We start from the raw sequence: 22,007 nt of genomic DNA, 5'->3' as shown, positions 1-22,007 counted from the left end.
TGCCCACGTGTCAATCCCTTGGACCCCGCTCCCCACTGCACCCCCATTGGCCCAATGCCCGGCACCTCCCTTGTTCTCCCTACCCCTTAAAACTTGCTGCCACCCCCTCCCCCCTGTCTTCTCCTGTCGGTCCCTCCGGGGTTCATTAAAGCCTGGATTAAGCCACAGTTGGAGTCCGCCTTCTTCTTTCCGCTGGTTGCAGCCTTTACTAGACTCTGTCCTGCACAAGGTGTGCCTACAGCCGCAAGCTGGGCACTGCCTTAGGCGCTATCCCGAAGCCAGCTCTCGGGAGAAGTGCCCCCTCGTGCTGCTAGCAGTGCTGGGAGCTAGCCGGACGCTGACAATTGAGTCGCACTGCTGCAATTATCTTCTAATCAAAGCTGAAATCTTCTGGGAAGAGACAGTTTCATTATTACCAGATCTGCTTTGAGCAAGCCTGAGCAACCAGGGCCCACACAGGAACAGTCAGAAGTGGTCACAGCACCAAACCTGACTGAGTTCAAGAAGCATCAGGACAATGGTCTCAGGTACATGGTGTTACTGTTGGGGAGTCCTGTGCAGAGCCTGGTGTTTGACTCAAGGATCCTAGTGTGTCCCTTCCAACTTAGCTTATTCTGTGCTTCTCACAAAAGAAACATTAGGCAAGGAATGGTTCTGAGAATCTGAGACGTATTTTCCTCAAATATAAATCTCTCTCTAAGACAAAAAGGACTAATTCCTTTCTGTTTTTATGAGTATATTTTGTACAATATCTTTCTGGACAATGATGATATCAGGTTTCCACATGCATCTCTATTCACAAAATGATTGTGCCAAACTGATCCTTGGTATGGTGAGTAAGGAGTTCAGGCTCTGTGGAGGTTTTGGCATGGCTGGGAACAGGGACATTTTTAGTTTGATGAGAATATCACAGCTGGTTTTAAGAACATATTTCTGATGCATTCTAAGAAGTTTTTTTGGGGTAGGTTTAGACCGTTAAATCTTTTTTTATCTACTTCAGCACTTCTCAGATTTGCAAATCCAGAATTAAATGGTTCATGAAATATCTTGTAACAAATGAAGAGGATGATACAAAGTAATGGAATAAGCAATTGCTAATATCAGATACCTGAATGCTACCAGTTGCTGCACATAGTTGGATAAAAATTATTAAAATAAACAACTCTTCTTAACTCAGGGGATAAATTATGGACAGGTAAGGTGCTAAACAGTGAAAGAGAAGAGATTTAACTTGATGGAAAGGTTCAACCACATCAGCAATCCCTGTACTTCACATTCCCTTAGATGTTACGGGCAGCACACAGAAGGAATAATTATAGCTGGGGGAAGAAGATCACAAGGTATATTACTGCTTTTGTAAAAAAATCTTTACATTCTTCAAGCCATGTCTCTGTTCTCTGGAACAACTGAAATGAAGGCTGGTTTAATTTCTGTTATTTGTTGCATATTGTAGAAAAGTAAACTTTCTCAGGCAAAAATGTTCTCCTGTACTTCTGTAAAAACCACAGACTCTGGGGGTGTTTTGCAAAGGTCTTGGAAGCGTTCCACTTCCAGGTGATAAGATCATTTCACACAGGACATGTTGGCCTACTGACATTTCCCAAAAACCTAAAGAAGAAGTGGAGTGCCCTTTAGGCACCAAAAACTTTAGCAAATAAAGTAAGGGGAATTTTTTTGCCAACAGAAATTATGAGAGAGGTATGGAGCTGGCATGCAATTGCCTAAACTGATACCACACAACAAGGTTGAGCAAAGGCCTTGAAGGAACAAAATACTGGTAGAAGTGGATTTTGCTGCTCATGTAAAGCCCTGCTCTCCAAGGAACACATCAGTTTCCATTGTCACATTCAGACTTTGGTGACTACTGAGTCACAGGGACTGAATGACCCTGGGCAATGGGCATGTTTTTGTGGAGACATGTTTTATCCAAATATTGGCTCTGTACAGTATGATTGGTAAGAAGATGCTATTTTAAAATTTTATGGATTCCAGAGTCAGCTCTGAAGTTTCTATTGCCGATATAAAGGCAAAACCTGCCAATATGCATTTAAGTTGGACCAAGAATGGGAAAAAAATATTCATAGGATCACCTCCTTTCTGGGACTGTTTTGTTCTATTTTCCTATGCCTTCTCTCCATACATGAGGAATATCTAGTATAAGTGAGCCTTTGCAGATATCTTGTCATGTTCTTCATCAAAGTGAAGCTGAAAAAAACATCAATTCTCAATAGGGAGGGCTGATGCTGACCTTCTGTCCTCTCTTCAGGCAGTCGGGCTGCTCTTGTGCTCTTGCTGCTCCGGTGCTTGGGACGGAGAGGCTGAGCCTTTGGGTTCTTCGGGTTTGCATCTGCATTGCATGAGATTCACACCTGGGATGCAAATGTCTTCAACAGGAATGAAAAGGAAATGCTTTTCATAGTTTGTCTTTCACAGCAATTTGGGGTAATCTGAGATTTAATTTATTCACCAGTTGAAAAGGGAAGGGAAATCAAGCCAGCATCTTTCTTTCAAGCCAAGGTTTTTCTTGCATATCCCCGTGCAGGCGCGCACAAAAGAGCTCTGATCACTCTAACTAGGTGCTTGTTCTAATTATAGAAAGATTTAGCCGTTGGTTACATAATTGCCCACTGCACATCAGCACTAGGCATTGTTATGCTACAAAAGCCTCTTTTTTATTCCTCTCTCTACAGCAGACCCAGGTCAGCCTGTTTAACAGAAAGCTGCAAGGAGCAAAATAATTCTGAAGAAACCTCCCATAGCTTTCCCAGGAGAGGCCAGCAAAAACCAGATGCTAACCTGCTCCCTGTGCTGGGAGCATTGCCAGCATGTGGGATCTAGCCATCAAAGCAGAGGATTGATAGCCAGGGCAGCAGTCTTTAAAGCATCCCGGGTAGAAGCAGCGGGCTGTGGTCAGGAATCAGTTCTTGTGCTGAGGTTAGAGTTGCTATTTTTGATTTTTATATGCAATAGCACAGTAGCTTTAAATGGACACCCCACTATTATGCTCACTATCAGCCTGAGCCATGGAGGCTGTGAATTTGCAAACACAAAAATCAATTGCAAAACTTACATGTGCTTTAGCAGACAAAAGAACAGTAGAGCTTTTCCCTGTATTTTTAAGCTTTTTAAATTATGTGATTTGGACTTGTTACTTCATGTTCAATCTGTATTTATTTCTCTCCTTTCCTCAGCAGTACATCAGGTACACATCTCCCTGACTTTTTAATTTCTTCCTCTTTTCCCTCCAAACCGTGAAGCTTCCTTCCAAAAAATAGTCTTTCCTACATAATTTGTAATCATCCACAACTAAGCTGTGATGCTTCACTGCCCCCCATCAGTTCAAAAGCTCCCATCTGTCCTAGAAGGGAAAGAAACTTATGGGATTGCAGCCAGTTTAGCCATCATATAGCTGATGCAGCAACTGGCCATGTGGGCCCTGTATCCTCAGTGTGCTAGCAGGGTAATCACCCTTATCTCTGCCCTTCATAATTTGTAGCTGCTTTGTTTCTTAGAGATGATGTTTAGCAGCAAGCCCTCACTGTGCAGGCACTGACATTATGGTCTGCAGCAGGGTACAAGTGAGGAAAACAGAAATGAAGTGAAGCTGGACAGAAACAAAAGGGTACTGTGGCACCTTGACTCTATCTGGATGACATGTGCCAACCAACGCTGCTCTGTCACTCCCCTCCTCAGCTGGACAGGGACAGACAACAAAAAAAGCCTCATGGGTTGAGAACAAGACAGGGAGAGATCACTCACTAATTACTGTCAGGGGCAAAACATGGGGACTGGGGAAAAGGAAATGAATTGATTTTTAATTTATTACCAATCAGATCAGAGTAGGATAGTGAGAAATAACGCCGAATTTTAAAAAACACCTTTCCCAACTCTCTCTTCTTCATTCCCAAATTTCTCTATTTCCTCTCCACCAGAAGAGCAGGGTGACAGGGAATGGGGGGTGTAGTCAGTTCATCACAAACAAATCTATATTGCTGCTCCTTCTATCACAGGGGTGGAACACCTCACACTATACCCTGCTCTGTTGTGGGGTCCCTCTCTTGGAGAATTCTCCACCAACTTCTCCAATGTGAGTTCTTCCCATGACCTCCAGTTCCTCATTAACTTCTCCAGCATAGCCTATACACAGGGTCACAAGCTCTGCTAGCAAATCTGCTCCAGGGTAGGCTCCTCTTTTCAGAGGTCCACAGGTCCTGTCAGGTCCTGCTCTAGGGGGTCACAAGGTCTCAGCCTCCTTTGGGCATCCACTTGCTTCAGTGACGGTTCCTCCCCACACTGCAGGTGGACATCTGATATACCATGGCACTCCATGGGCTGTAGGGGCACAGCTGCCTCATCATGGTCTTCAGAACAGGCTGCAGGGGAATCCCAACTCTGGCACCTGGAGTATTATGACCCAGAGATTAGCTCAGCTGGTTAGAGAACACGGTTAATAACACTGAGGTTGTGGGATTGATCCCAAGGTTGACCATTCACTCAAGATAGATTTGATGCTACTATTGGGTGCCTTAGGATATTCTATGATCTGAAAATAGCCACCTTCTGCCTCTTCACCAGTGACTTCGGTGTCTGAAAGAGCTGTTTCTCTCACATATTTCCACTCCTTTCTTCTCGGAGTGCAATAACTTCTGCAAAATAATGTTTTCTCTCTTCTTAACGACACTGTTGCAGACGTGCTGCCCCTGTTACTGAGAGGCACGGTCTTGGGCAACGTTGGGCCTGCTCTGGAGCCATCAGTTTTGGGCAAGCTTTGATGGATGTTCCTGCACTTGATGGAAAAAGGCTGGCCTGTCAATGCCTTTGAATCTGGGGAAGAGTTTTTTATCCTTTTTTTTAAAGTATCCATGCTGTGTCCCTCATATCTTTCCCTCCAAGTTGTGTCTTCCACTTTGAGTTTTCTCCTGCATTTCCAATATCTGTGAGCTTAGTTTTGGAGTGTTTTAATCCTTTGCACTGCGCTGGATATAATCCCAGTCCATTTTCTTGAATTCACTAAATTTCCCTTTTTTTTTTTTTTCTCCTCCAATTGCAATTCCTTTGAAGGTATCGCTATCCCAGAGAGTTTGTAAGTCCTTCTGTTCTCTTTTGGCCTTCAGCGGGGATAAATCTGGGGGAGGTTTGGTGCATTTCCCTGCCCTTGATGGCATATGGCCTGCATTTTGATGATTTTGGGAAAGATTTTTTACTTTTTTTATTTCCAAGACTCCATGCCATGTCCTTCATTACTTCCCCTCAAAGACTTGTCTTCCTCCTTGACTTTTTCCCCTGCTTTTGCAATGTCTGTGAGCTTAGTTTTGGCATGTTTTGTTTTTTTGCACTGCTCTGATATAATGCCGGTCCATTTTCTTCGAGTCACTAAATTGCCCAAATTTCACTTTTTTTTTTTTTTTTCTCTTCCAATTGCAATTCCTTTGCTGCTATCTCCATTCCAGCGTGTTTCTCGGTCCTTCTTTTGTCTTTTGGCCTTCAGCGGGGATCCATTTTGGCAAGCTTTGCTGCATGTGCCTGCACTTGATAGAATACGGGAAAAAATTTTTTCTTTTTTTCTTATTTTTTTTAAGCATCCATGCCATGTCCCTCATAACTTCCCATCCAAGTTTTGTCTTCCTCCTTGACTTTTTCCCCTGCTTTTGCGACATCGGTGAGCTTAGTTTTGGCATGTTTTGGTCCTTTGCAACGCAGCTCATTTCCTCACAGACCATTTCTTGAAGACACTAAAAGTGCCGATTTTCTGGTTTTTGGGGGGTTTTTTTCAGTTGCATTTCATTTGATGCTATCTCCTTTCCAGAGTGTTTGTAAGCCTTTCTTTTCGGATTCGCAAGATTCCGTTTCCCTTCCCGAAAGGAAATTTCATTTCCTTTCGGGAAGGGAAACGGAATCTTGCGATTTCAATGGGGACCAAGAGAGGAATCTTTGGTGCATGTCCCTGCACTTGAGGACATGCCATGCCTTTTGATGGCTTTGACTTTGGGAAAGATTTTTTCCTGTTTTTTTTGAGGTTTTTTTAAGTGTCCATACCATGCCCCTCGTATCTTCCCATTCTAGTTTTTTCTTCCTCCTTGACTTTTTCCCCTGCTTTTGCAATGTCTGTGAGCTTAGTTTTGGCATGTTTTGGTTTTTTGAACTGCTCTGATATAATGCCGGTCCATTTTCTTCGAGTCACTAAATTGCCCAAATTTCACAATTTTTTTTTTTTTCTCTACCAATTGCAATTCCTTTGCTGCTATCTCCAATCCAGCGTGTTTCTCGGTCCTTCTTTTGTCTTTTGGCCTTCAGCGGGGATCCATTTTGGCAAGCTTTGCTGCATGTGCCTGCACTTGATAGAATACGGGAAAAAATTTTTTCTTTTTTTCTTATTTTTTTTAAGCATCCATGCCATGTCCCTCATAACTTCCCATCCAAGTTTTGTCTTCCTCCTTGACTTTTTCCCCTGCTTTTGCGACATCGGTGAGCTTAGTTTTGGCATGTTTTGGTCCTTTGCAACGCAGCTCATTTCCTCACAGACCATTTCTTGAAGACACTAAAAGTGCCGATTTTCTGGTTTTTGGGGGGTTTTTTTCAGTTGCATTTCATTTGATGCTATCTCCTTTCCAGAGTGTTTGTAAGCCTTTCTTTTCGGATTCGCAAGATTCCGTTTCCCTTCCCGAAAGGAAATTTCATTTCCTTTCGGGAAGGGAAACGGAATCTTGCGATTTCAATGGGGACCAAGAGAGGAATCTTTGGTGCATGTCCCTGCACTTGAGGACATGCCATGCCTTTTGATGGCTTTGACTTTGGGAAAGATTTTTTCCTGTTTTTTTTGAGGTTTTTTTAAGTGTCCATACCATGCCCCTCGTATCTTCCCATTCTAGTTTTTTCTTCCTCCTTGACTTTTTCCCCTGCTTTTGCAATGTCTGTGAGCTTAGTTTTGGCATGTTTTGGGTTTTTTGCACTGCTCTGATATAATGCCGGTCCATTTTCTTCTAGTCACTAAATTGCCCAAATTTCACAATTTTTTTTTTTTTCTCTTCCAATTGCAATTCCATTGATGGTATCTCCATTCCAGCGTGTTTCTCGGTCCTTCTTTTGTCTTTTGGCCTTCAGCGGGGATCCATTTTGGCAAGCTTTGCTGCATCTTCCTGCACTTGATAGAATACGGGAAAAAATTTTTTCTTTTTTTTTAATTCTGTTTAAGCATCCATGCCATGTCCCTCATAACTTCCCATCCAAGTTTTGTCTTCCTCCTTGACTTTTTCCCCTGCTTTTGAAACATCCGTGAGCTTAGTTTTGGCATGTTTTGGTCCTTTGCAACGCAGCTCATTTCCTCACAGACCATTTCTTGAAGACACTAAAAGTGCCGATTTTCTGGTTTTTGGGGGGTTTTTTTCAGTTGCATTTCATTTGATGCTATCTCCTTTCCAGAGTGTTTGTAAGCCTTTCTTTTCGGATTCGCAAGATTCCGTTTCCCTTCCCGAAAGGAAATTTCATTTCCTTTCGGGAAGGGAAACGGAATCTTGCGATTTCAATGGGGACCAAGAGAGGAATCTTTGGTGCATGTCCCTGCACTTGAGGACATGCCATGCCTTTTGATGGCTTTGACTTTGGGAAAGATTTTTTCCTGTTTTTTTTGAGGTTTTTTTAAGTGTCCATACCATGCCCCTCGTATCTTCCCATTCTAGTTTTTTCTTCCTCCTTGACTTTTTCCCCTGCTTTTGCAATGTCTGTGAGCTTAGTTTTGGCATGTTTTGGTTTTTTGAACTGCTCTGATATAATGCCGGTCCATTTTCTTCGAGTCACTAAATTGCCCAAATTTCACTTTTTTTTTTTTTTTTCTCTACCAATTGCAATTCCTTTGCTGCTATCTCCAATCCAGCGTGTTTCTCGGTCCTTCTTTTGTCTTTTGGCCTTCAGCGGGGATCCATTTTGGCAAGCTTTGCTGCATGTGCCTGCACTTGATAGAATACGGGAAAAAATTTTTTCTTTTTTTTTAATTCTGTTTAAGCATCCATTCCATGCCCCTCGTATCTTCCCATTCTAGTTTTGTCTTCCTCCTTGACTTTTTCCCCTGCTTTTGAAACATCCGTGAGCTTAGTTTTGGCATGTTTTGGTCCTTTGCAACGCAGCTCATTTCCTCACAGACCATTTCTTGAAGACACTAAAAGTGCCGATTTTCTGGTTTTTGGGGGGTTTTTTTCAGTTGCATTTCATTTGATGCTATCTCCTTTCCAGAGTGTTTGTAAGCCTTTCTTTTCGGATTCGCAAGATTCCGTTTCCCTTCCCGAAAGGAAATTTCATTTCCTTTCGGGAAGGGAAACGGAATCTTGCGATTTCAATGGGGACCAAGAGAGGAATCTTTGGTGCATGTCCCTGCACTTGAGGACATGCCATGCCTTTTGATGGCTTTGACTTTGGGAAAGATTTTTTCCTGTTTTTTTTGAGGTTTTTTTAAGTGTCCATACCATGCCCCTCGTATCTTCCCATTCTAGTTTTTTCTTCCTCCTTGACTTTTTCCCCTGCTTTTGCAATGTCTGTGAGCTTAGTTTTGGCATGTTTTGGTTTTTTGCACTGCTCTGATATAATGCCGGTCCATTTTCTTCGAGTCACTAAATTGCCCAAATTTCACTTTTTTTTTTTTTTTCTCTTCCAATTGCAATTCCTTTGCTGCTATCTCCAATCCAGCGTGTTTCTCGGTCCTTCTTTTGTCTTTTGGCCTTCAGCGGGGATCCATTTTGGCAAGCTTTGCTGCATGTGCCTGCACTTGATAGAATACGGGAAAAAATTTTTTCTTTTTTTTTAATTCTGTTTAAGCATCCATGCCATGTCCCTCATAACTTCCCATCCAAGTTTTGTCTTCCTCCTTGACTTTTTCCCCTGCTTTTGAAACATCCGTGAGCTTAGTTTTGGCATGTTTTGGTCCTTTGCAACGCAGCTCATTTCCTCACAGACCATTTCTTGAAGACACTAAAAGTGCCGATTTTCTGGTTTTTGGGGGGTTTTTTTCAGTTGCATTTCATTTGATGCTATCTCCTTTCCAGAGTGTTTGTAAGCCTTTCTTTTCGGATTCGCAAGATTCCGTTTCCCTTCCCGAAAGGAAATTTCATTTCCTTTCGGGAAGGGAAACGGAATCTTGCGATTTCAATGGGGACCAAGAGAGGAATCTTTGGTGCATGTCCCTGCACTTGAGGACATGCCATGCCTTTTGATGGCTTTGACTTTGGGAAAGATTTTTTCCTGTTTTTTTTGAGTTTTTTTTAAGTGTCCATACCATGCCCCTCGTATCTTCCCATTCTAGTTTTTTCTTCCTCCTTGACTTTTTCCCCTGCTTTTGCAATGTCTGTGAGCTTAGTTTTGGCATGTTTTGGTTTTTTGCACTGCTCTGATATAATGCCGGTCCATTTTCTTCGAGTCACTAAATTGCCCAAATTTCACATTTTTTTTTTTTTCTCTTCCAATTGCAATTCTTTGCTGCTATCTCCATTCCAGCGTGTTTCTCGGTCCTTCTTTTGTCTTTTGGCCTTCAGCGGGGATCCATTTTGGCAAGCTTTGCTGCATATGCCTGCACTTGATAGCATACAGGAAAAAATTTTTTCTTTTTTTTTTTATTTTGTTTAAGCGTCCATGCCATGCCCCTCGTATCTTCCCATTCTAATTTTTTCTTCCTCCTTGACTTTTTCCCCTGCTTTTGCAATGTCTGTGAGTTTAGTTTTGGCATGTTTTGGTTTTTTGCACTGCTCTGATATAATGCCGGTCCATTTTCTTCGAGTCACTAAATTGCCCAAATTTCACAATTTTTTTTTTTCTCTCTTCCAATTGCAATTCCTTTGCTGCTATCTCCAATCCAGCGTGTTTCTCGGTCCTTCTTTTGTCTTTTGGCCTTCAGCGGGGATCCATTTTGGCAAGCTTTGCTGCATGTGCCTGCACTTGATAGAATACGGGAAAAAATTTTTTCTTTTTTTTTAATTCTGTTTAAGCATCCATGCCATGTCCCTCATAACTTCCCATCCAAGTTTTGTCTTCCTCCTTGACTTTTTCCCCTGCTTTTGAAACATCCGTGAGCTTAGTTTTGGCATGTTTTGGTCCTTTGCAACGCAGCTCATTTCCTCACAGACCATTTCTTGAAGACACTAAAAGTGCCGATTTTCTGGTTTTTGGGGGGTTTTTTTCAGTTGCATTTCATTTGATGCTATCTCCTTTCCAGAGTGTTTGTAAGCCTTTCTTTTCGGATTCGCAAGATTCCGTTTCCCTTCCCGAAAGGAAATTTCATTTCCTTTCGGGAAGGGAAACGGAATCTTGCGATTTCAATGGGGACCAAGAGAGGAATCTTTGGTGCATGTCCCTGCACTTGAGGACATGCCATGCCTTTTGATGGCTTTGACTTTGGGAAAGATTTTTTCCTGTTTTTTTTGAGTTTTTTTTAAGTGTCCATACCATGCCCCTCGTATCTTCCCATTCTAGTTTTTTCTTCCTCCTTGACTTTTTCCCCTGCTTTTGCAATGTCTGTGAGCTTAGTTTTGGCATGTTTTGGTTTTTTGCACTGCTCTGATATAATGCCGGTCCATTTTCTTCTAGTCACTAAATTGCCCAAATTTCACTTTTTTTTTTTTTTCTCTTCCAATTGCAATTCTTTGATGCTATCTCCATTCCAGCGTGTTTCTCGGTCCTTCTTTTGTCTTTTGGCCTTCAGCGGGGATCCATTTTGGCAAGCTTTGCTGCATGTGCCTGCACTTGATAGCATACGGGAAAAAATTTTTTCTTTTTTTTCTATTTTGTTTAAGCGTCCATGCCATGCCCCTCGTATCTTCCCATTCTAGTTTTGTCTTCCTTCTTGACTTTTTCCCCTGCTTTTGCAATGTCTGTGCGCTTAGTTTTGGCATGTTTTGGTTTTTTGCACTGCTCTGATATAATGCCGGTCCATTTTCTTCTAGTCACTAAATTGCCCAAATTTCACTTTTTTTTTTTTTTTTCTCTTCCAATTGCAATTCCTTTGCTGCTATCTCCAATCCAGCGTGTTTCTCGGTCCTTCTTTTGTCTTTTGGCCTTCAGCGGGGATCCATTTTGGCAAGCTTTGCTGCATGTGCCTGCACTTGATAGCATACGGGAAAAAATTTTTTCTTTTTTTTCTATTTTGTTTAAGCATCCATGCCATGCCCCTCGTATCTTCCCATTCTAGTTTTGTCTTCCTTCTTGACTTTTTCCCCTGCTTTTGCAATGTCTGTGAGCTTAGTTTTGGCATGTTTTGGTTTTTTGCACTGCTCTGATATAATGCCGGTCCATTTTCTTCGAGTCACTAAATTGCCCAAATTTCACAATTTTTTTTTTTTTCTCTTCCAATTGCAATTCCTTTGCTGCTATCTCCAATCCAGCGTGTTTCTCGGTCCTTCTTTTGTCTTTTGGCCTTCAGCGGGGATCCATTTTGGCAAGCTTTGCTGCATGTGCCTGCACTTGATAGCATACGGGAAAAAATTTTTTCTTTTTTTTTAATTCTGTTTAAGCATCCATGCCATGTCCCTCATAACTTCCCATCCAAGTTTTGTCTTCCTCCTTGACTTTTTCCCCTGCTTTTGAAACATCGGTGAGCTTAGTTTTGGCATGTTTTGGTCCTTTGCAACGCAGCTCATTTCCTCACAGACCATTTCTTGAAGACACTAAAAGTGCCGATTTTCTGGTTTTTGGGGGGTTTTTTTCAGTTGCATTTCATTTGATGCTATCTCCTTTCCAGAGTGTTTGTAAGCCTTTCTTTTCGGATTCGCAAGATTCCGTTTCCCTTCCCGAAAGGAAATTTCATTTCCTTTCGGGAAGTGAAACGGAATCTTGCGATTTCAATGGGGACCAAGAGAGGAATCTTTGGTGCATGTCCCTGCACTTGAGGACATGCCATGCCTTTTGATGGCTGTGACTTTGGGAAAGATTTTTTCCTTTTTGCTTTGAGTTTTTTTTAAGTGTCCATGCCATGCCCCTCGTATCTTCCCATTCTAGTTTTTTCTTCCTCCTTGATTTTCCCCTGCTTTTGCAATGTCTGTGAGCTTAGTTTTGGCATGTTTTGTTTTTTTGCACTGCTCTGATATAATGCCGGTCCATTTTCTTCGAGTCACTAAATTGCCCAAATTTCACTTTTTTTTTTTTTTCTCTTCCAATTGCAATTCCTTTGCTGCTATCTCCAATCCAGCGTGTTTCTCGGTCCTTCTTTTGTCTTTTGGCCTTCAGCGGGGATCCATTTTGGCAAGCTTTGCTGCATGTGCCTGCACTTGATAGAATACGGGAAAAAATTTTTTCTTTTTTTTTAATTCTGTTTAAGCATCCATGCCATGTCCCTCATAACTTCCCATCCAAGTTTTGTCTTCCTCCTTGACTTTTTCCCCTGCTTTTGAAACATCCGTGAGCTTAGTTTTGGCATGTTTTGGTCCTTTGCAACGCAGCTCATTTCCTCACAGACCATTTCTTGAAGACACTAAAAGTGCCGATTTTCTGGTTTTTGGGGGGTTTTTTTCAGTTGCATTTCATTTGATGCTATCTCCTTTCCAGAGTGTTTGTAAGCCTTTCTTTTCGGATTCGCAAGATTCCGTTTCCCTTCCCGAAAGGAAATTTCATTTCCTTTCGGGAAGGGAAACGGAATCTTGCGATTTCAATGGGGACCAAGAGAGGAATCTTTGGTGCATGTCCCTGCACTTGAGGACATGCCATGCCTTTTGATGGCTTTGACTTTGGGAAAGATTTTTTCCTGGTTTTTTTGAGTTTTTTTTAAGTGTCCATACCATGCCCCTCGTATCTTCCCATTCTAGTTTTTTCTTCCTCCTTGACTTTTTCCCCTGCTTTTGCAATGTCTGTGAGCTTAGTTTTGGCATGTTTTGGTTTTTTGCACTGCTCTGATATAATGCCGGTCCATTTTCTTCTAGTCACTAAATTGCCCAAATTTCACAATTTTTTTTTTTTTCTCTTCCAATTGCAATTCCTTTGCTGCTATCTCCAATCCAGCGTGTTTCTCGGTCCTTCTTTTGTCTTTTGGCCTTCAGCGGGGATCCATTTTGGCAAGCTTTGCTGCATGTGCCTGCACTTGATAGCATACGGGAAAAAATTTTTTCTTTTTTTTCTATTTTGTTTAAGCGTCCATGCCATGCCCCTCGTATCTTCCCATTCTAGTTTTGTCTTCCTTCTTGACTTTTTCCCCTGCTTTTGCAATGTCTGTGAGCTTAGTTTTGGCATGTTTTGGTTTTTTGCACTGCTCTGATATAATGCCGGTCCATTTTCTTCGAGTCACTAAATTGCCCAAATTTCACAATTTTTTTTTTTTTCTCTACCAATTGCAATTCCTTTGCTGCTATCTCCATTCCAGCGTGTTTCTCGGTCCTTCTTTTGTCTTTTGGCCTTCAGCGGGGATCCATTTTGGCAAGCTTTGCTGCATGTGCCTGCACTTGATAGCATACGGGAAAAAATTTTTTCTTTTTTTTCTATTTTGTTTAAGCGTCCATGCCATGCCCCTCGTATCTTCCCATTCTAGTTTTTTCTTCCTCCTTGACTTTTTCCCCTGCTTTTGCAATGTCTGTGAGCTTAGTTTTGGCATGTTTTGGTTTTTTGCACTGCTCTGATATAATGCCGGTCCATTTTCTTCGAGTCACTAAATTGCCCAAATTTCACTTTTTTTTTTTTTTTTCTCTTCCAATTGCAATTCCTTTGCTGCTATCTCCATTCCAGCGTGTTTCTCGGTCCTTCTTTTGTCTTTTGGCCTTCAGCGGGGATCCATTTTGGCAAGCTTTGCTGCATGTGCCTGCACTTGATAGCATACGGGAAAAAATTTTTTCTTTTTTTTTAATTCTGTTTAAGCATCCATGCCATGTCCCTCATAACTTCCCATCCAAGTTTTGTCTTCCTCCTTGACTTTTTCCCCTGCTTTTGCGACATCGGTGAGCTTAGTTTTGGCATGTTTTGGTCCTTTGCAACGCAGCTCATTTCCTCACAGACCATTTCTTGAAGACACTAAAACTGCCGATTTTCTGGTTTTTGGGGGGTTTTTTTCAGTTGCATTTCATTTGATGCTATCTCATTTCCAGAGTGTTTGTAAGCCTTTCTTTTCGGATTCGCAAGATTCCGTTTCCCTTCCCGAAAGGAAATTTCATTTCCTTTCGGGAAGTGAAACGGAATCTTGCGATTTCAATGGGGACCAAGAGAGGAATCTTTGGTGCATGTCCCTGCACTTGAGGACATGCCATGCCTTTTGATGGCTTTGACTTTGGGAAAGATTTTTTCGTTTTTTTTTGAGTTTTTTTTAAGTGTCCATACCATGCCCCTCGTATCTTCCCATTCTAGTTTTTTCTTCCTCCTTGACTTTTTCCCCTGCTTTTGCAATGTCTGTGAGCTTAGTTTTGGCATGTTTTGGTTTTTTGCACTGCTCTGATATAATGCCGGTCCATTTTCTTCGAGTCACTAAATTGCCCAAATTTCACATTTTTTTTTTTTTTTTTCTCTTCCAATTGCAATTCCTTTGCTGCTATCTCCATTCCAGCGTGTTTCTCGGTCCTTCTTTTGTCTTTTGGCCTTCAGCGGGGATCCATTTTGGCAAGCTTTGCTGCATGTGCCTGCACTTGATAGCATACGGGAAAAAATTTTTTCTTTTTTTTTTATTTTGTTTAAGCGTCCATGCCATGCCCCTCGTATCTTCCCATTCTAGTTTTGTCTTCCTTCTTGACTTTTTCCCCTGCTTTTGCAATGTCTGTGAGCTTAGTTTTGGCATGTTTTGGTTTTTTGCACTGCTCTGATATAATGCCGGTCCATTTTCTTCGAGTCACTAAATTGCCCAAATTTCACAAATTTTTTTTTTTTTCTCTTCCAATTGCAATTCCTTTGCTGCTATCTCGAATCCGGCGTGTTTCTCGGTCCTTCTTTTGTCTTTTGGCCTTCAGCAGGGATTCATTTTGGCAAGCTTTGCTGCATCTTCCTGCACTTGATAGAATACGGGAAAAAATTTTTTCTTTTTTTTAATTCTGTTTAAGCATCCATGCCACGTCCCTCATAACTTCCCATCCAAGTTTTGTCTTCCTCCTTGACTTTTTCCCCTGCTTTTGCGACATTGGTGAGCTTAGTTTTGGCATGTTTTGGTCCTTTGCAACGCAGCTCATTTCCTCACAGACCATTTCTTGAAGACACTAAAAGTGCCGATTTTCTGGTTTTTGGGGGGTTTTTTTCAGTTGCATTTCATTTGATGCTATCTCCTTTCCAGAGTGTTTGTAAGCCTTTCTTTTCGGATTCGCAAGATTCCGTTTCCCTTCCCGAAAGGAAATTTCATTTCAATGGGGACCAAGAGAGGAATCTTTGGTGCATGTCCCTGCACTTGAGGACATGCCATGCCTTTTGATGGCTTTGACTTTGGGAAAGATTTTTTCCTTTTTTTTTTTGAGTTTTTTTTAAGTGTCCATACCATGCCCCTCGTATCTTCCCATTCTAGTTTTTTCTTCCTCCTTGACTTTTTCCCCTGCTTTTGCAATGTCTGTGAGCTTAGTTTTGTTCTGTTTTTGTTTTTTCATTTAGTGGATATAATCCCGGTCCTATTTCTTGTAGTCACTAACTTTCCCAGATTTCTGTTTTTTCTCCTCTAATTTGAATTCCCTTAATGATATTTTCTTTCCATTGTGTTTGTGAGTCCTTTTGTTTTCTTTTGGCCCATTGCATTAGGCTTGTGCTTGAGCCATCTGCTGCTTGCCCTCTGTATATGGGGGATGCTTCTGTTCACAAAAGCCACCCTGGAGCATCCTCCACCCCCCACAACCAAACCTTGCCACACAATCCAATTCAGGTACCCTCACATGTTCCCAATAGTATTTTGTTTTTTCAGAAAAATACTTAACACACTACTGTCCCACAGGCAGTGAGAAGGGAGTTAAATCACCTTTATAGCACTTTTCTACAGGGATGGAAAACCCTGTTAATCCAGGATGAGAGACTTGTCATCAGGATGTTTACTTGAAGGCAATGCCATGTTCTCGTGAGCTAGTTGATGGGGAGAGGGAGCAGAATAGCCACCCTGTAATCATGGAGTAAGCAGGTAGTGACCTGCTGAGCCACTTAGGTGCTCACAAGTCTATGGGAATAGATGGGATCTATTCTAGGGTGATGAGGGAGTTTGCAGATGAGCTTGCAAAGCCGCTCTCGATCATTTACCATCAGTCCTGCCTCCCTGGGGAGGTCCCAGATGACTCAAGGTTACCCAATGTTAACCCATCCATAAGAAGGGCCAAACGGAGGATCTGGGAAACTACAGACCTGTCAGTCTGACCTCACTGCCAAGGTCTCAGTGAGGTCAGTCTGACCTTACTGTTCCAAGTATAGATGGAATAGATCATCTTGAGTAAAACCCCACTTCACCTACAGGATGCCCAAGCAATCAGACCCAGCCAGCATGGATTTTGAAGGGGCAGGCCTTGCCTGACCAACCTTATTTCCCTTTAGGACCACGGGACCTGCCTGGTATCTGAGGGAGAGTCTGTGGATGTTGTCTACCTGGACTAGTGAAGGGTCTGGAGCACAAGTCCTATGAGGAGTGGCTGAGGGAGCTGGGGGTGTTTAGCCCGGAGAGGAGGAGGCTCAGGGGAGACCTTACCACTCTCTATGGCTACCTGAAAGGAGGGTGCAGCCAGGTGAGGGGTGGCACCTTCTCCCAGGAAGCCAGCAATAGCACAAGACACAAGCTGTGGAAGGGGAGGTTTAGGCTGGACATTAGGAAGAAGTTCTTTCACTGAAAGAGTGATTAAATAATGGAATGGGCTGCCTGGGGAGGTGGTGCAGTCACTGTCCCTGGAGGTTTTTAAGAAAAGACTGTATGTAGCATTTAGTGCCATGGCCTAATTGACAAAGTAGTGTTAGGTCATCGATAGGATTCAATGATCTTAAAGGTCTTTTTCAACCTATTAGATTCTGTGAAATAGAATGTGAAATTTAATTTAAGTGTGAAATTTAATTTAAGTGTGAATTTTTTTTAAGAGTGCAGAGCATAGGTTTTCTGGAAGCGTCATTGACAAAGTGAGATTGCGTTACTTTGCAGTTACTGAAGAGGAGCAGGTAGCAATCCTGCAATCCGGGGTTCGAGCTGCGCACTTCCCCGCAGCAAGGGCGGAGGCGTCAGCGCGGCGCGGCGCGGACCCATCGAAGCGCAGCGCTCCCCCCGCCAGTCCCCCGTGGGCTCGCCCAAGGACCGCCCCTTGCAGTCCCACCGCGCCCCCGCCCCTCAGAGCTGCCGCCAAGGGAGACTACGTTTCCCGGCGTGCCGCGCGGGCCAGGGCCGTACCATGTGCGAGGTGCAGGGGGGAGCGGCGTGGGGCGCGCGCGAGTTGAAGTGCCGGCGAGGCGGTCGGTAAGTGCCGCTCCGAGCGCTGGCGGAGCGCCCGGGCCGTCCCTCCCTCACAGCCCCCGCGGCCGCCCCGGCCGTGCCGGGGACTCCGCGCCCGGGTGGCGAATGCCGCCCGCAGCTGCGGCCCCGGCGGCGGGGACTCGGTTGTCGCAGCGTTCGGCGAGGCCGGGGCTGTTCGTGGAGGCTGGAGAGGCGCGGGGCGCGGAAGCTGCTCCGGGAGAGCCGGCCCGGCCTGAAGAGGAACGGAGAGCAGGCGGCGCCGGCCCCTCGTGTCCTTCACGGGCAGATCCCGGGCGCGGCGGCGGACGCGGGCCTGGCGGCCGGGGCTTTGAGCGGCGCCGGCTCCCACGGTCCTCGGGGCGGTCAGCGGTCACCGCCGCTCCCGGGCCGCGGCAGGCGGCGGTGGGGTCACCTTCGGGGCTCGGACAGGGAACCGGCACCGTCCCGGCTGCCCCTGCCGGGAACAGGAGAAGCCTGGCTGTAACGTGGGGGACACCTAGGTGCGCCAAGTTGTGTGAAAGTCAAAGGAGCCACCTCACTCAGGTGAAAAAAGAGCTGGAGGTGATCTATCAACGCAGGGCTTAATAATGAGAGGCAGTGACATCCCAAGGCTTGTTTCACAGCTGACAGGGCCCTTAAGATATCCCTAGGGGTGTCATAAAGGCTCATTTACATGGAAAAGGCTTCACTATACCTTATGCAAAACTTTGAAATACAATTTACTTTAGAGAATTCTATTTCTGTACCTCTTATTGGAGGGGTTTTAGTTATTCCCTTTTTATTGCTTCAACATGCTAAGCATGAAAGTAGGAACTTTCTTGCAGAAAATTCAGCTTTGCTGCCTGTTTATTTGCTGCCTAAAGTTCCCATCTTCTCTTTGTGACGTACAGCTGGCGGGTATGGCAATAGATGTGATGTAACAAACTGCAGATTATAGCTTCAGGTAGGAATAACATGCAAGAACAGATGGACCTGAATCCTGCTTTCAATAAAATGTTCTTTTAGTAGTTGAGAAAGTGAAGGAAAAAATAATGAAAAGGAGAGGCATATTTTCTGTTAAGAAAATGTTGCTGCACCTTTCACTTTTCAATAAAGGAAATTTTATGGAAATATACAAGGAGCACAAATTGTTTAATTAAAATACTTTGCAAAAAAATGCCTTTTGAAGGTGACAGAGGATACAAGAGATCTCTGTACAAAAAAAGATTGGTCCTGCTGGAAGAAACCCCAAAATTTCTAGAATTCCAGTGAGGCAGGGGAAGGAGGGCGACTTTTTTTTTTGTGAAGTGCGTGTACATTTGTCTGCAGTCAAGAGTCCAGGTTTATTTTCTGTTGAGTTTGATCATAGATTCAAAGGAGTCCTGGTCAGCCAGCTACCCATTCTGACAGGAGAAAGAGCTGGGTTGCTGCAGGCAGCTGTGACAGGCACTGAGAGAATATGCCTCAGCTTTTCTGCCTCACAATTGCCTAGGGTTTGTAAGGAAATAATAAAATTTAGGTAAGGTTCATGTACCAAGGTCTCTTGTGTTATATTAGCTTATTTTGCTGATTGCGTTCTTGTGAACTGTTATTGAAAGACTTGACCTGTGTCACTGCATGTGTTTTTTGGTTACACGGCTCCGAGAGGAAAGGCACAAGCCAGACTGACCCTGCTAAAGCTTCACAATGAGAAGCAGGCAAGTTTCTCAGTCAAGCCTAGGAGTGGGAGGATTAGTAGACTCCATCTTGATGGGGTAAGAGCCTGCACTGTGTCAAGGGTGGTCTTGAGAGCTTGCAGAGAGGTTACAATACCTTTTGATTTGTGGTAGAAGCAGAAGGAATGGTCAGTCATACTTTCTGCCCAGTACCACCCATAGGGAAAGGAAAGAAAAATGTACCTAATTCCTTGTTACCTTTTTTTATATCTGGGTCCTCTATGGTGAATAAAGAAATGGAAAATATATAAATTAACATGTAATGAGTTACATTTATATGCTGCAAACAATGAATGTAGTGATCCAAAGTGCTTAGTGTGGGAAATGTGTTCATTCCCCACCCTTGTCCCACAGGAAAAAAGTGGTTGAGAAGTGTCTCACCCCAGGCCTGTGTTGGGCCTGTGACAGAGCTAGGAATAGGCTGTACATTCCTGCAGATTGCTGTTCTGCCAGTACATTCCCTGTCTGGCACTTGAATGGGATGGTGATAATGAGAACACAAATCTCACTTGGTCACTGATCAGGTCCCCCATCTGCATTCTCTGTGGTTGTCTGGCACTGCTGGAGTGGCATACAACCTCCTGGGATGCCTTCCCTCTTCCTAGACCACTCATCATCAATGTGGAGCTTTTAGAACTAGCCTAGCAGAGTTTCTAACAAACTTTGGGTGTTGTTGATGTTGCAAGAGCTCTTTTTAAACCTGGGTCTTTATATCATCTGTTGTCCCCTTAAAATCTGCCTATGCTGTGATGTGTTCAAAAATTTGTGTTGAAGAAGTGCCTGTTGATTGGATCAGAATTGACTTTTGGTGATCTCATGCTTCCTTCTGTCTGTCCACCTGTTGTGTCTCCTTGAAAAGCCTTTGGGATCCTGAACAAGTGTTTTGTTGCATTCATGCAAGGTCTAGCAGTGAGTTACTTCTGGATTTGTGGCCTGTAGACACTGTTGAGTTAAGAATAGCAATGAGCAACTTACCCCCAGTTGCTGGGTGATTGCTTGAGCTCTTGGCTGGGGGCACTGCTAGCAATGTGTCATTAGGAAAGGAGCAATTAAAACTTGGATTGTCAGGTCCTCTGGGGCTGTGAGCATCAGATCACCAAGTCCTTATCAGATGTTACAGTTGCTGTTTTGTATCTTGGCAGGGTTCATCAGTCATGGCATTAAGGGCCTTGAAATTTGCCTCATTGACAGCAGCTGCTTCTGGCATCTATCTGTATGGAAACAAGTTCCTGGATCCTAATGATTTTGGAGTTGTTCGTGTGGGCCGAGCCATTGCCACAGTAAGTTCTACCATTGCAATGTGCAGGAAGATTCCTAGATGGGTAAGGGAATTGAACTTCACAAGAACTTGGGATTTTCTGCATTCCCTGTCTGCATTTTCAGCTGGCTTAGGAAATCAGAATGTCTGTAGGGAGCTCTTCAAGTTCTTGACACCGTGGGGAGAAAGGAGGTGGAAGCATGTAAGGAATACATCTGTTGTTAGCACATTTTGGAAAGAGAAAAATGGAAATACTGAGAGCTGTGTCTGCTTCCTTGGGTAGGGTGGGACCTTCAGAGCAAGTGTTCACTTTGGGCCCATGTTTTCTTCAAGGTCAGTCACCCAGGTACTGTGTCCTGCTGCCTTTTAAGAGTGACTTAGGTCAAACCCTGTTCTCTGCATATGCCATTTTTACATTTTGTTATAAGTATCCTGGCTGTGTTGATAAACTAGGGTAACCATTGCACTATGACCTTGGTATGAGATTTGGGGAGAGAAGGACTGCTATTTTGGGGATCATTCTCAAAGCAAGAGTTAAGTGAGGATGGGTGATTACATACTTCTGAGATTGGAGTGGTTTCCAGATGTGCAAAATGAATGCTATATCTGATATTTTTATATATCTGTAAAATGAATGCATCACTGATATTTCTCATAAAACTGGAAATGGAGGCTGCTGCCTTCTCCTTGCCAATGTTCACTGATGAATCCATGAGCAGCCAGGAACATGGAGAGCAGAGACTCTGGAGGGGGTATCAGTCTCCCCGTACCTCACTTGCATTATACATCTGTCACTTCAGGCCACAATCTCCATCATTTACAGACCCCCAGTGGTAAGCAGCTGTCTGTCTGCATTTTCTGTGACTTTTAAGCACTTTGTTAATGAGTTTTACAAGGAGTTGGCTCCTGAGGGCAGATGCAATAAGAAACAAGCTCTGTGGGTTGGCTCAGGTGCCGTGTGCGTGCAGCATCATGAACTGTTGTGAAAAATGAATGGTTTTATCGAAAGGGTGAAGGCAGAAATGCAAACTGTAATCTTTCCTTCTTACTTAACAAGTGCTAAGCTTCATGCTCTGTCCCTGGCCATAAGGTAGTGCTACCTGGTGGCAGGGAGCAGCTCTTTCCTTTTTAAAGCACAGGAAATTGAGGCCTAGAGAGGGAATGAAGCTTCTTGTTGCTGGAGGAGAATCTATTATTCAGGGTGTTTGGGTTCTCCAATGTGTCCTTGAGTTCTGCCTGCTTGACTAGTGTTTCTCAGTCACTGTTTTTGAGGTAATCTACTGTTTAAGACAAAAATAAATGAGAAGTTCCAGTGATGAGACTGTGCAGTTGGTCTGTGTTTTGAGTGATGGTAAGAGATTATTTTCTGAAGAATAGGAAGTAGGGGAAAGGGAAAATTCTTTGCTTTAGATGATGGCAAATCACAGACATGCCTGACTTTCATGTTCTCTGCCTTCAGGGAGGTCACAAGTCATTGGCTATAAAGCGCTTCACTGGTCCTGCTCTTAAATGCTTTAGAGGGTTCTATACCCATAGCTGCAAGCAGTGACCCCAAAACCAAGCTACCAGTGCTCAGTCTTCTGTAGGTGATGGCAGCATGTGTTAAAATCTGTGTGTATACTTTTAAAAAAGAATGTTCTGTCTCTTTCTGATTTCTTAGTTTCCTCTGGTATGTATGACTGCATGTGTTTGAGTTGCTTCTGAGAGATTCTTTAGTCTTGCT

The 22,007-nt window shown here is 43.5% G+C and overlaps 1 protein-coding gene across 5 annotated transcripts in view; it reads left to right on the top strand.

The window, feature by feature from the left end:
* Positions 1 to 17,231: 17,231 nt before the first annotated feature.
* Positions 17,232 to 22,007, top strand: part of ADCK1 (aarF domain containing kinase 1) — a 72,623-nt gene continuing 67,847 nt past the window's right edge. For 2 of the 5 annotated variants that reach the window (XM_071426721.1, XM_071426720.1), the window contains exons 1-2: positions 17,854 to 17,875; positions 20,169 to 20,306. In XM_071426721.1, coding sequence (XP_071282822.1) covers positions 20,181 to 20,306 — 126 coding nt within the window. In that variant the 5' untranslated portion in view covers positions 17,854 to 17,875; positions 20,169 to 20,180. Of the gene's footprint in view, positions 17,336 to 17,693; positions 17,833 to 17,853; positions 17,876 to 18,930; positions 19,066 to 20,168; positions 20,307 to 22,007 lie in introns of those variants that run through there. The other 3 variants (XM_071426722.1, XM_071426723.1, XM_071426724.1) reach the window with 3 other exon arrangements.

The sequence above is a fragment of the Agelaius tricolor genome, unplaced genomic scaffold, assembly GCF_023055355.1.
Source record: "Agelaius tricolor isolate 1412-34295 unplaced genomic scaffold, bAgeTri1.0.p SCAF_5, whole genome shotgun sequence".
Classification (NCBI taxonomy): Eukaryota; Metazoa; Chordata; class Aves; order Passeriformes; family Icteridae; genus Agelaius; species Agelaius tricolor.
The sequence above is the reverse complement of the archived record's forward strand: the minus strand, read 5'-3'. Positions and strand labels throughout refer to the sequence as shown.